This window comes from Pseudophryne corroboree, chromosome 6 (assembly GCF_028390025.1).
Source record: "Pseudophryne corroboree isolate aPseCor3 chromosome 6, aPseCor3.hap2, whole genome shotgun sequence".
NCBI classification, from domain to species: domain Eukaryota; kingdom Metazoa; phylum Chordata; class Amphibia; order Anura; family Myobatrachidae; genus Pseudophryne; species Pseudophryne corroboree.
Genome location: NC_086449.1, coordinates 380,245,820 through 380,258,635, shown reverse-complemented (window position 1 = coordinate 380,258,635; position 12,816 = coordinate 380,245,820). Strand labels below are relative to the sequence as shown.

General features: G+C 45.0%; 1 protein-coding gene across 1 annotated transcript in view; it reads right to left on the bottom strand.

Annotated features, from left to right (window-relative positions):
- Window positions 1-12,816, bottom strand: part of SLC35B4 (solute carrier family 35 member B4) — a 49,963-nt gene that overhangs the window by 29,588 nt on the left and 7,559 nt on the right. Inside the window, exons 4-5 of the mRNA XM_063926756.1 lie at window positions 10,540-10,589; window positions 4,715-4,796 (exon numbers count right to left, since the gene is read on the bottom strand). Coding sequence (XP_063782826.1) covers window positions 4,715-4,796; window positions 10,540-10,589 — 132 coding nt within the window. The remainder of the gene's footprint in view (window positions 1-4,714; window positions 4,797-10,539; window positions 10,590-12,816) is intronic.

Sequence of the window (12,816 nt, the reverse complement as noted above, 5' to 3'; positions counted from 1 at the left end):
CAAGAACTTTCCAGTGGGACCTGCTGGACAAATGGTCCGGGTCGCATCTTCAGATGCATCAGCGGATAACCCTGTCACCAAGGGTGTCCCTCCTGTGGTGGTTGCAGAGTGCTCATCTTCTAGAGGGCCGCAGATTCGGCATTCAGGACTGGGTCCTGGTGACCACGGATGCCAGCCTGCGAGGCTGGGGAGCAGTCACACAGGGAAGGAATATCCAGGGCTTATGGTCAAGCCTGGAGACATAACTTCACATAAATATCCTGAAGCTAAGGGACATTTACAATGCTCTAAGCTTAGCAAGACCTCTGCTTCAAGGTCAGCCGGTGTTGATCCAGTCGGACAACATCACGGCAGTCACCCACGTAAACAGACAGGGTGGCACAAGAAGCAGGAGGGAAATAGCAGAAGCTGCAAGGATTCTTCGCTGGGCGGAAAATCATGTGATAGCACTGTCGGCAGTATTCATTCCGGGAGTGGACAACTGGGAAGCAGACTTCCTCAGCACGACCTCCACCCGGGAGAGTGGGGACTTCACCCAGAAGTCTTCCACATGATTATAAACCGTTGGGAAAAACTCGACAGGTATTGCGCCAGGTCCAGGGACCCTCAGGCAATAGCTGTAGACGCTCTGGTAACACCGTGGGTGTACCAGTCAGGGTATGTGTTCCCTCCTCTGCCTCTCATACCCAAGGTACTGAGATTGATAAGATGGAGAGGAGTAAGCACTATATTCGTGGCTCCGGATTGGCCAAGAAGGACTTGGTAACCGGAACTTCAAGAGATGCTCACGGAGGATCCGTGGCCTCTACCTCTAAGAAGGGACCTGCTCCAGCAAGGACCCTGTCTGTTCCAAGACTTACCGAGGCTGCGTTTGACGGCATGGCGATTGAACGCCGGATCCTGAAGGAAAAAAGGCATTCCGGATGAAGTCATCCCTATCCTGATCAAAGCCAGGAAGGATGTAACCGCAAAAACATTATCACCGCAATTGGCGAAAATATGTTGCATGGTGCGAGGCCAGTAAGGCCCGACGGAGGAAATTCAACTGGGTCGATTCCTACATTTCCTGCAAACAGGAGTGTCTATGGGCCTGAAATTGGGGTCCATTAAGGTTCAAATTTCGGCCCTGTCAATTTTCTTCCAAAAAGAACTAGCTTCAGTCCCTGAAGTTCAGACGTTTGTAAAAGGGGTACTGCATATACAGCCTCCTTTTGTGCCTCCAGTGGCACTTTGGGATCTCAATGTAGTTTTGGGTTCCAAAAGTCACATTGGTTTGAACCACTTAAATCTGTGGAGTTAAAATATCTCACATGGAAAGTGGTCATGCTGTTGGCCCTGGCCTGGGCCAGGCGCGTGTCAGAATTGGCGGCTTTATCCTGTAAAAGCCCTTATCTGATTTTCCATTCGGACAGGGCGGAATTGAGGACTCGTCCTCAGTTTCTCCCTAAGGTGGTTTCAGCGTTTCACCTGAACCAACCTATTTGTGGTGCCTGCGGCTACTAGGGACTTGGAGGACTCCAAGTTGCTAGACGTTGTCAGGGCCCTGAAAATATATGTTTCCAGGACGGCTGGAGTCAGGAAATCTGACTCGCTGTTTATCCTGTATGCACCCAACAAGCTGGGTGCTCCTGCTTCTAAGCAGACTATTGCTCGTTGGATTTGTAGTACAATTCAGCTTGCACATTCTGTGGCAGGCCTGCCACAGCCAAAAATCTGTAAATGCCCACTCCACAAGGAAGGTGGGCTCATCTTGGGCGGCTGCCCGAGGGGTCTCGGCTTTACAACTTTGCCGAGCAGCTACTTGGTCAGGAGCAAATACGTTTGTAAAATTCTACAAAATTGATATCCTGGCTGAGGAGGACCTGGAGTTCTCTCATTTGGTGCTGCAGAGTCATCTGCACTCTCCCGCCCGTTTGGGAGCTTTGGTATAATCCCCATGGTCCTTACGGAGTCCCCAGCATCCACTTAGGACGTTAGAGAAAATAAGAATTTACTTACCGATAATTCTATTTCTCATAGTCCGTAGTGGATGCTGGGCGCCCATCCCAAGTGTGGATTGTCTGCAATACTGGTACATAGTTATTGTTACCAAAAAATCGGGTTATTGCTGTAGTGAGCCATCTTTTCTAGAGGCTCCTCTGTTATCATGCTGTTAACTGGGTTCAGATCACAAGTTGTACGGTGTGATTGGTGTGGCTGGTATGAGTCTTACCCGGGATTCAAAATCCTTCCTTATTTTGTACGCTCGTCCGGGCACAGTATCCTAACTGAGGCTTGGAGGAGGGTCATAGGGGGAGGAGCCAGTGCACACCAGATAGTCCTAAAGCTTTCTTTAGATGTGCCCAGTCTCCTGCGGAGCCGCTATTCCCCATGGTCCTTACGGAGTCCCCAGCATCCACTACGGACTATGAGAAATAGAATTATCGGTAAGTAAATTCTTATTTTTTTTTTTTTTTTTTTAATCTCTGTATTGGGAAAATAAACAGTATGCAACATATAGCAACAGGCAAGGAGTATGGATTTACAACTCCATATGCAATAGACTTGTCCAGGGACATTTGAAATTGCTGTCAATAGATTCAACTTGTAATACTAAAAATGCAGAGGGAAGGGCATGTGGGGCAAGTATTGAGTTACGGTAGTGACAGGAAATGTATAGGTAAGGGTCGTGAGGGTGAAGAGTAGTATGCACAGAGGTGTAGCTAGGTGTCATGGTGCCTGGAGCAAGGGTATGTTTTGGCGCCCATTCCCCTGTACTGAATTGGGTGCATGTTACATTTGAAAAGAAAAGAATATATAGAAAAATCCTACATTGGTGGCAGGGCTGGTTCTAGACCTTGAGGAGCTTAGTGCAAAAGTTTCCTTTGGGCACTCTACATGTTTAAAACAGGGACAATGCACGCCTTTAGTGCACAACAAAAATATAGGGGAGTGGCTTCATGGGGAAGGTGCGTGGACACAGAATAGTACCAATTCAGATTACTCCACACAGTATTGTCAGTTATACACATTACTCCACACAGTAGAGCCCCTTATACACCACGTTACATAAACACAGTAGAGCTTCTTATACAGGTTATGACACAGCAGAGCCGCACGTTTACGTCACACCACAGTAAAGCCGCTTATACATGTTACTCTGCAGCTTCTAATGCAAAGAGATGTGCTGTAGCAGCAGCTGGGGCAGAGAGAGGTGCTGCCACATCAATGTAAAGAGAGGTGCTGCAGCAGCCAAAGCAGAGAGAGGTGCTGCCGCAGCCAGGGCAGTAAGAGGTGCTGCAGCAGCCAGGGCAGAGAGTGGTGTAGCAGGACAGAAGTAACCCTGATGCACAGCTACAAGCAGACGGTTGGACACAAAGCGGGATGTACTGGCTGTCAGTGCCTCCTACTGTCACTGCTGGCCTGCCCTGTTCCCTACCTAGACTCCGAGTCCGAGTCAGTGTGCGCTCCTCTGCTTCTCCTCCTCCTGCACTGTGGCTGCCTGAATAGCGACCCGAAGGAGGGGTGGGCAGGCTGCGGCGTACCCTCTAACTCTTCCGGCACCCAAAGCTCACACTCTACTGGAGCTACCCTCGCTACACCCCCAAGTACGTGATAGAGACTTGAAAGGAGGGAAAAGGGATAAAGGTGGAGAAGGGAGGGGGCATGAAAAGGAGGAAGCGGAATGAGCCAGGACAGAGTGGAGTGGAATAAAAAGAGAGCAAAAACTGTGTGTGCCAGGCATCGATGTGGAAAAGTAAGAGAACCAGGGCGTCCAGACTGCGTGGTACTTAGCAATAGTACTATTAAGGAGTCCGGTGATATATTCCATTCGAGACATGAATCATACTCGGGGCCTGATTCAGCACAGGATGCCGTTTCTAATGTCCATGCGGACTCCCAATTATCCCGCATGTGCACAACGGGTCCTGAGTGATTGTACGCAGTTCCGCCTCTGCCCGATTCACAGGAAGAGGCATTCCTCTTGAAGAGGGATGGGGGGGTGCACGGTGGCCGGAATTTCCGGAAACGGGGGGAGGCTTACTCAGCTGCCCATTTGTAGGAAACATGGCAACCATTAGTAACGACATTGATCCCAGGCTGTGGCCTCAGTCACAGCGGTAAGATCACATGTCCAGTAAGGATGCGTCTCCCTCTGCATTTTCATTTTCAGTGGACGGATTTGCAAAGCTGCTTGAAGCTTCTACCGCTGAATCAGGATCTCAGTTCTCAACCTCTTGTTTGGACGGGGAGGCAATATTTTTCCAATTACGCACAATTGGATATCTTGCTGCGCAAGCGATATGAAAAATCAATTTGGTAGTGTGTTTGGGGAGTTGTGGGATTGCGAGGCGTAGTAACAGGTGTGATGGATCAGGGGAAAATGATTGTCTAGTGACAGTAGAGATGAGAGACACCACCATCCATCAATATGGAGTAAGTCTGGGGAAGAACCACCAGGTGCGAAAAAAGGTGCCTGGTTGGCCGCGCTGCCTCCAGCAGAGGGCAGGGACTGCAGGGTACATCTTATTCAAGTGTTCTGGAACCATGTACTATCTCGTTGGGCTCTTGTAAGAGTTCTCTGGTATGGAAACACTAACTGACTCTTGTAAGCATTTTTTCATCTGTCATAACTGGTGAAATACTACGTAAAGAGTGTTCAGATAAACATATCTGCAATAGTTATGTATTGGAAAAACATGCAAATATAAAGCATTACTGCTGTATACTTTACCACTTGCTTTGCAGACATCAATGTGCAAATGAAGATCCCCATAGAGACTAGGACAATGGACAAGTACTTGGATGAACTGTACCTGCAAATTACACAAACAAGTATTTTTATTTTCCAGACATTAAAGAGTGCTGATATTTCTATACAATATGTTAAGAATACAAAAAAAATTATTCACATACAGAAATTGAAACAAGAGGTATATAGGGGCCATATCACTTAAAATCCAAAAGTAGAAACAACAAGTGATACAAAATACTATATAGGCGATAAGTGCGGATTCTTTTTCTTTTTTTTTTTTTTTTTTTTTTTACAAGTAAAGGGTCAAATACAATAATTTTTTTTTTAAATAAATACATTATACAATACATTATGTACTAAACTGCTACAGTATATCTTTAAATCAAATTTAACATTATGGGTGATAAATAATAGCATGCGAGATGAAGTCATCAGCGTGATTCCAGCCAGTCTGCCCAGTTTCTTAAGGAAATGATCATTTACACGTCAGAACCAAGCTGGTTTTGCCTATTAAATTATTGGCGCATTTAAATAAAATAAATAAAAAAAATCAGGCAGACGCACCAGAATAGCAACAATGCCTACATCCCGCAGGCTATTCAGTTAATTGTAGAAAGTTATTTATCTGTTCAGTTCTCTTTTTTGAGCGAAAAAAAAAATGCACTAAAATACACTAGGTATTAGTAAACGCGCTCACTACTAGGCACAAATAAAAGGGCTGTTTAACATGACTGCAGCAATGATGTAGTAGGACACATCTGCACTCGTATTATTTCTAGGCGGCAATTCAGACCCGATCGTAGCAGCAAATTTGTTAGCAGTTGGGCAAAACCATCTACACTGCAGGTGTGGCAGATATAACATTTACAGAGAGAGTTAGATTTGGGTGGGTTATTTTGTTTCTGTGCAGAGTAAATAATGGCTGCTGTATTGTTACACTGCAATTTAGATTTCAGTTTGAACACACCACAACCAAATCTCTCTCTGCACATGCTATATCAGCCCCCCCTGCAGTGCACATGGGGGGGGTCATTCCGAGTTGATCGCTCGCTAGCTATTTTCTGCAGTGCTGTGAACAGATAGTCGCCGCCTATTTTTGCTTTGCAAGTGTGCGATCGTATGTGCAGCCGAACACTACAAAAAAAGTTTTGTGAAGTTTCTAAGTCAGAACTTACTCAGCCGCTGCGATCACTTCAGCCTGTTCTTGTCCGGAATTGACGTCAGACACCCGCCCTGCAAACGCATTGACACGCCACGTTTTTCCAACCACTCCCAGAAAACGGTCAGTTGACACCCACAAACGTCCTCTTCCTGTCAATCTCCTTGCAATCGGCTGTGCGAATGGATTCTTCATTAAATCCATCGCTCAGCAGCGATCCGCTTTGTACCCATATGACGCGCCTGCGTATTGCGGTGCATATGCATGCACAGTAGTGACCTGATCGCAACGCAGTAAAAAATCCTAGCGTGCGATCAGGTCTGAATGACCCCCATGGTTTTGCCAAAGTACTAACAAATTTGCTACTATGATCAGGTCTGAATTACCCCCCAAGTGCGGAGCGTGTAATGCGGGTGCCCCAGTACATAGAATGAAGCAGTCTAGTTTTTGATAGTGCTTACTTGTGCAGTTTCAAAACCAGGAAGAAAGTCTTTTTAAGAAGAAAAGTCAAATTTGTGCAGCCTGTGATAATCCTATCCAGGAGAGTGCGTTTTGTTCTCAGTGTGACCACTCCTGTTTAGCTCCCTGACCAGTTTCAAGAATTAATGGAATGGATTAGATCATTTTTAGTTTCCAAGGAGGAATGTCTAATGTTACAAGGAGCTAAAAAAGTCTAGGTCCCAGACTAGTTTAGACCTGTAAGGTGCAGCTTCTTCAGAAACCTTTAGAGAGTCCTGTGATCCGGATGACATGGTTACTGAGGAGTCAGAGGAAATTAGAGAGCAACTCACAAAATTTCTCTTAGTAGTGCACCACAGTTAGCAGCTGTTCTTGTTCACGCTTTGTCGGTGAGTAGAAATTAGAGAGAAGCCTAGCACAGATCTGGTTGGAAGTTTGCTTAAAAAAATATTTATAAAACAGTTATAAAGAAGAACCTTTATAGGAGCTATGAACAGGCCTATTGTTTGAAGATCTTTCTAAAAAGGTAGTAGAATGTTTCCTATTCATAAAGTTATGAAGGACCTGGTTATTAAAGAATGTCCGTCTACATGCTGCCATCAAGGGGGCCAGTCTAGGTTGGAACATATGTATCCTGTCAAGGATGAAGATTTCATATATTGGTTCTCTGTCCCTGACGTAAATGCAGCCTTGGCAGCCCTAACTTCCAGCACCACCATTCTCTGGAAGGAGGGAGCTCATTCAGAGACCTCATGTATAAGAAAATGGAAAGTGCAGTGATGACATCTGTTTCAAGAGCCCTTAGATTATGACGTTCCACCCTGCATTTGGATAGTGAAGAAAATAAAAAACTAGAAATCACCAAGCAATATTTACTAAAGAACCTATAGATTATGCAAAAGGCCATTGAATTCCTCTGTGAGGCCTTCTCCGATGTTGAGTTTGGGTTAATGAAATCAATTGTTTCTGTGGCAGTAGAAGGATGCTGTGGTTGCCCCCTTGGCCAGCACATACGCACTCCAAATACAAGTTGGCTCCTTTACCCTTTGAAGGCTCCCTTTTGTTTGTTGATAAATTAGGAAGTCTTATGCAAAACATGATTATCTGAAGATCAAATAGAATGATGCTATATAGGAGAAGCAGATTTCTGTTTTCTGCAGTAACAACATTTTAAGGAAGCAAGAAGTTACAGGCCAATATGCCAGTAAGGCAGACAATACCAGGCGGGTCCCTCAAAGCAGTCCTTTTGCCAATATAATAGAAGACAGGAATAGAAGTCGTCATCACAATGACTATGCCAAGGCTTCAATGTCTGTAGGAGGAAGACTTCTAAATTCTGACATCTCTATTTTGGACAACTGGGTGCTGGAGATTATTTCTACCAGTTGCAAAATAGAATTCCCACACCTGAAAAACATATTATGGTCACCTCACGGAATACACACAGGGGCAGAAAATTAGAAGCACTGTCAGGGGGAGGCAGTTACGTGACACACCGACGCCGGAATCCCGACAGCCGGCAATCCTGCCGGCCGGAATGCAGGTGCTACAGGACTATTCCCACTCTTGGGTGTCTGCGCTCGCCACCGAGCGTGCAAGGGGCTTCGTTCTGCCTGCACCCTCCCGCCGGCCATCTGCAAGCCGGGATTCCAGCATCGGTATGGTGACCAGCAGTCACGCATACCCAACCCCTGTCAGGAAGTCAGCAAGTTGCACAGAGCAAAGGCAACTGTGATAGAATGTCCTCCTCAAGGGAACAAGATTTTATTCTCGTCTGTTCCATCAGAATAATTCTGGATCTCAAGTAATTAAACACAACACATACATGTAAGTCATTTCAGGATGGAAATGTTAAAAACTATTTTTGCTGGAAAGAGTAAAGGAAAATGTATTGCATCAATAGATCTCCAGGACCCACTTTACCATTGCAAAGAGTAATAAGAGGTTTCTCAGATTCCATATTCTAGGCATCCATTACCAATTTATCTGCACCCCCTTGAAGTTGGCAAAAGCGATAAGAACATTCACCAAAGTGCTTGTAACCCTCTTGGAGGAAGGTGGGTGGAGGGGATTCAATTGTGGCTGATAATTTTTTAGGCAGAAAAAAACAGGCAAGACTAATCCATTTGTTTTCCATCACACTGGTTTTACCTTGTGCCAATCTACATTCTATAAAAAGACCCGGCCCTAGGCATAGGCAAACTAGGTAAATGCCTAGGGAATTTGGTATGCCTAGGGGCACAAGTAGTTTCTGCTGATTAAAATGATATGCAGCATCCCTATATTCTGAGTGTGACTGCGGCTGCATCTGCAAACAAAATGCTACATTACAGTGTATTCCTGGAAATAGCTGTAACGCAACATTTCATATGCAGATACAGCCACAGTCAAACACATACTATAGGCATGCCGCATATAATTTTAATTAGCAGAAGCTGCTTGTGCATCCTAGCCACATAGTAATGCAAATAAGACGCATTTTCATCAAAAAAGGTGCCCGACGTTAGCAGAACTGGCAGCTGACTCACATCAAGCATCTCCTGCTGCATGGCATATTGAGGCAAGATGTATAAGGACACATCTGTATCCAAGCAGAGGCAGAGGTCACAGTGTTAGCGGCCGTGTGAGTGCTGTTTGCAGGTGGGTTGGTTGTGCAGTAGTGTTCGGCATATGTGTAAGGGGCATTATGTGTGTCATGTGTATAAATGCATTAATAATGTGCAGCATGTGTGTGTGTCATTATGTGTATAAGTGCACTAATAATGTGCGGCACATGTGTAAAAGGGCACTGTGTGTGTTATGTGTATAAGGGCATTAGTAATGTGCAGTACCTGTGTAAGGGGCACTATATGTGCCATTATGTGTATAAGGGCATTAATAATGTGCGGCATATGTGTAAGGGACATTGTGGTAGATGTATGAGGCAGTGAAAAGACTGGAGAAGTTGGCAACCAATCAGCTTTGAAGTAACATTTATGAAGTGTATTCTATAAAATGATACATAGCAGCTGATTGGATGCGATGGGCAATTTCTCCACTGGCTCACTTCTCCACTCTTTTCACTACTTCATACATTTACCCCATTATGTGTATATAAGGGCATTAATAAAGGATGGCATAATGTGTAAGGTGCATTATGTTTATAAGGACATTAATAATGTGTGTCATGTGTGAGGGGCATTACTGTGTGGTATGATGTGTATAAAGGCATTACTAATGTGTGGCATTAGGTGTATAAGGTGCTCTTTTGTGTGGCGTCATGTATAGAAAGGTTACTACTGTGTGGTCTAATGTGAATAAATAGAAATATGGTGTGGTGTAGTGTGAATAAGGGGCACTAATGTGAGGAGTAACGTATATAAGGTAAAGTGGTACTACTGTGCGATGTAACGTGAATAAGGGACACTATCGCATGCTAAAATGTGAATAAAGTTGCACTACTGTGTGGGGTAATTGGAATTGGGGGGTATAATTGTGTGACCATGCCTCTTCCCAGCAAGATCACGCCCCTTTTTGAGCTGTGTGCCGAATGTGCGCACTGATCCTATTTAAAATATAGGGGGGGTAGGAGCCACAAAATGAGGACTGCTATGGGTGAGGGGTGGTTGCGCTGGGAAAGGGGTGCAGAGTCAGAGGCGGAAATAGCGGCGGTGCTAGGGGGCACCAGCCAAAATCTTGCCTAGGGCATCATAATGGTTAGGGCCGGCTCGGTCCATAAAGACTAGTCAGTACAGCATCTATTGTATTGGGCAAACGTGATTGGATCCGCAACCTGTTGCAGAGGTTGGCCATCACGCAATTAGATTTGTCGCTAAGTACAATTATTATTGCACCCAATTTAATGAGAGTTTTACTAGAATAATCACTGTACATTTAAAAAGGCATATTGGACCTGACATTGAGGTGGGCTTAAAGCAAAAACAAGCAAGTAATTGTGCACCTTGACGAACTATGTTGTACTGCAGGAGGGGGATATTTAAATGTGCAGAGAGATATAGGTTTAGGAGAGAGATGTCCGAAAGCAAGTCTACATTTCAGTGGAAAAAATAAATTGCATGTAGCCCTCAGATGCTGGGCAAATGTAACCAGTATTTACCCAGCATGCAAAATAACCAAATATATTTGCATACTTGCATTGTAGCGCAGAATCAGGCCCATAGTGTGTAGTGCAAATAAAAGAACTTACCTCTTATTAAGAATTATAATACCTAGGATCATGTTTGCGATCAAAGAGCCCTAGAAAATAAATGTTTACCATATTAAAATGCTTGTTTTTTATAGAAAGCAAAATGTTTAAATACTATGCATGTAAAACAAGATGATCTATTATATAACGCTGTAAGGCAGGGATGGGGAATCTTTGGTCCTCCAGCTGTTGTTGAACTACACATCCCAACATGCCCTGCAACAGTTTTAGCATGGTCAAATAGCACAACTGTAGCAAGGCATGCTGGTATGTGTAGTTCAACAGCAGCTGGAGGGACAAAGGTTCCCCACCCCTGCTGTAAAGTGTGTCTAATTCCATCCCCTTCCTTTCCTCATAGTTCTTAAAGGCTGCTCAGAGACCACTAACCAAACACCCACCTACCTACCCTGCGCGCACACACTCTCTACCAAAGGTCTCTCAGATTGGCACCTCTCATTCCCCCACTGAAGAATCAGAACTTCCAGCACACGCTCCATGCCCCAGACAGGAGGTACAAGGAATCGCCATCACTACCCTCAACCCAAACCATACTTGGATGCAGCCCATCACCCCATTTCCGGAGGAAGAAGGTTTGGAACTGGAATGAGCAAGCCTGATCCCTCTCCTGAAAAATCTTGTGATTGATACCTATGTAACCTGAGATATCTGCTGTGGCCATCCTTATTACATATTGGGGAAACTTAATATTTCTAGGAAATATACTTTAATATACAGGCCCCTAACACAGACTTTGAGATTGAGGACAGAGTGGGTAAGTCCATTAGAATGTAAGCTCTCACGAGCAGGGCCCTCAACCCCTCACGTGCTTATCCTTCTTACTTAAGCCATCTTCGACGGCACCAAATCCTGCGTATATCTGCCACCCTGATCCTATGTCAGTGTCACTTGCTGTTGTAACTATGTTTATTTACCCTGTGCTTGTCCTATATTGTCTTCAACTATAAGTCACTATTTTCCAATTTTGATTATTTTGTTTATGTACTCTGTAATTCGGCGCGGTGGATCCCTTATGGCGTCATATAAATAAAGGATGATAATAATAATAATAAGAAGAATTTACTTACCGATAATTCTATTTCTCGTAGTCCGTAGTGGATGCTGGGAACTCCGTAAGGACCATGGGGAATAGCGGCTCCGCAGGAGACTGGGCACAAAAAGAAAGCTTTAGGACTACCTAGTGTGCACTGGCTCCTCCCCCTATGACCCTCCTCCAAGCCTCAGTTAGGATACTGTGCCCGGACGAGCGTACACAATAAGGAAGGATTTTTGAATCCCGGGTAAGACTCATACCAGCCACACTAATCACACCGTACAACTTGTGATACAAAACCCAGTTAACAGCATGATAACAGAGGAGCCTCTGAATAGATGGCTCACAACAAGAACCCGATTAGTTAACAATAACTATGTACAAGTATTGCAGACAATCCGCACTTGGGATGGGCGCCCAGCATCCACTACGGACTACGAGAAACAGAATTATCGGTAAGTAAATTCTTATTTTCTCTGACGTCCTAGTGGATGCTGGGAACTCCGTAAGGACCATGGGGATTATACCAAAGCTCCCAAACGGGCGGGAGAGTGCGGATGACTCTGCAGCACCGAATGAGAAAACTCAAGGTACTCCTCAGCCAGAGTGTCAAATTTGTAAAATTTTACAAAGGTATTTGACCCTGACCAAGTAGCAGCTCGGCAAAGTTGTAAAGCCGAGACCCCTCGGGCAGCCGCCCAGGATGAGCCCACCTTCCTTGTGGAGTGGGTTTTTACAGATTTTGGCTGTGGCAGGCCTGCCACAGAATGCGCAAGCTGAATTGTATTACAAATCCAGCGAGCAATAGTCTGCTTAGAAGCAGGAGCACCCAGCTTGTTGGGTGCGTACAGGATAAACAGCGAGTCAGATTTTCTGACTCCAGCCGTCCTGAAAATATATATTTTCAGGGCCCTGACAACGTCTAGCAACTTGGAGTCCTCCAAGTCCCTAGTAGCCGCAGGCACCACAATAGGCTGGTTCAGGTGAAACGCTGACACCACCTTAGGGAGAAACTGAGGACGAGTCCTCAATTCCGCCCTGTCCGAATGGAAAATCAGATAAGGGCTTTTACAGGATAAAGCCGCCAATTCCGACACGCGCCTGGCCGAAGCCAGGACCAACAGCATGACCACTTTCCACGTGAGATATTTTAAATCCACAGATTTAAGTGGTTCAAACCAATGTGATTTTAGGAACCCCAAAACTACATTGAGATCCCAAGGTGC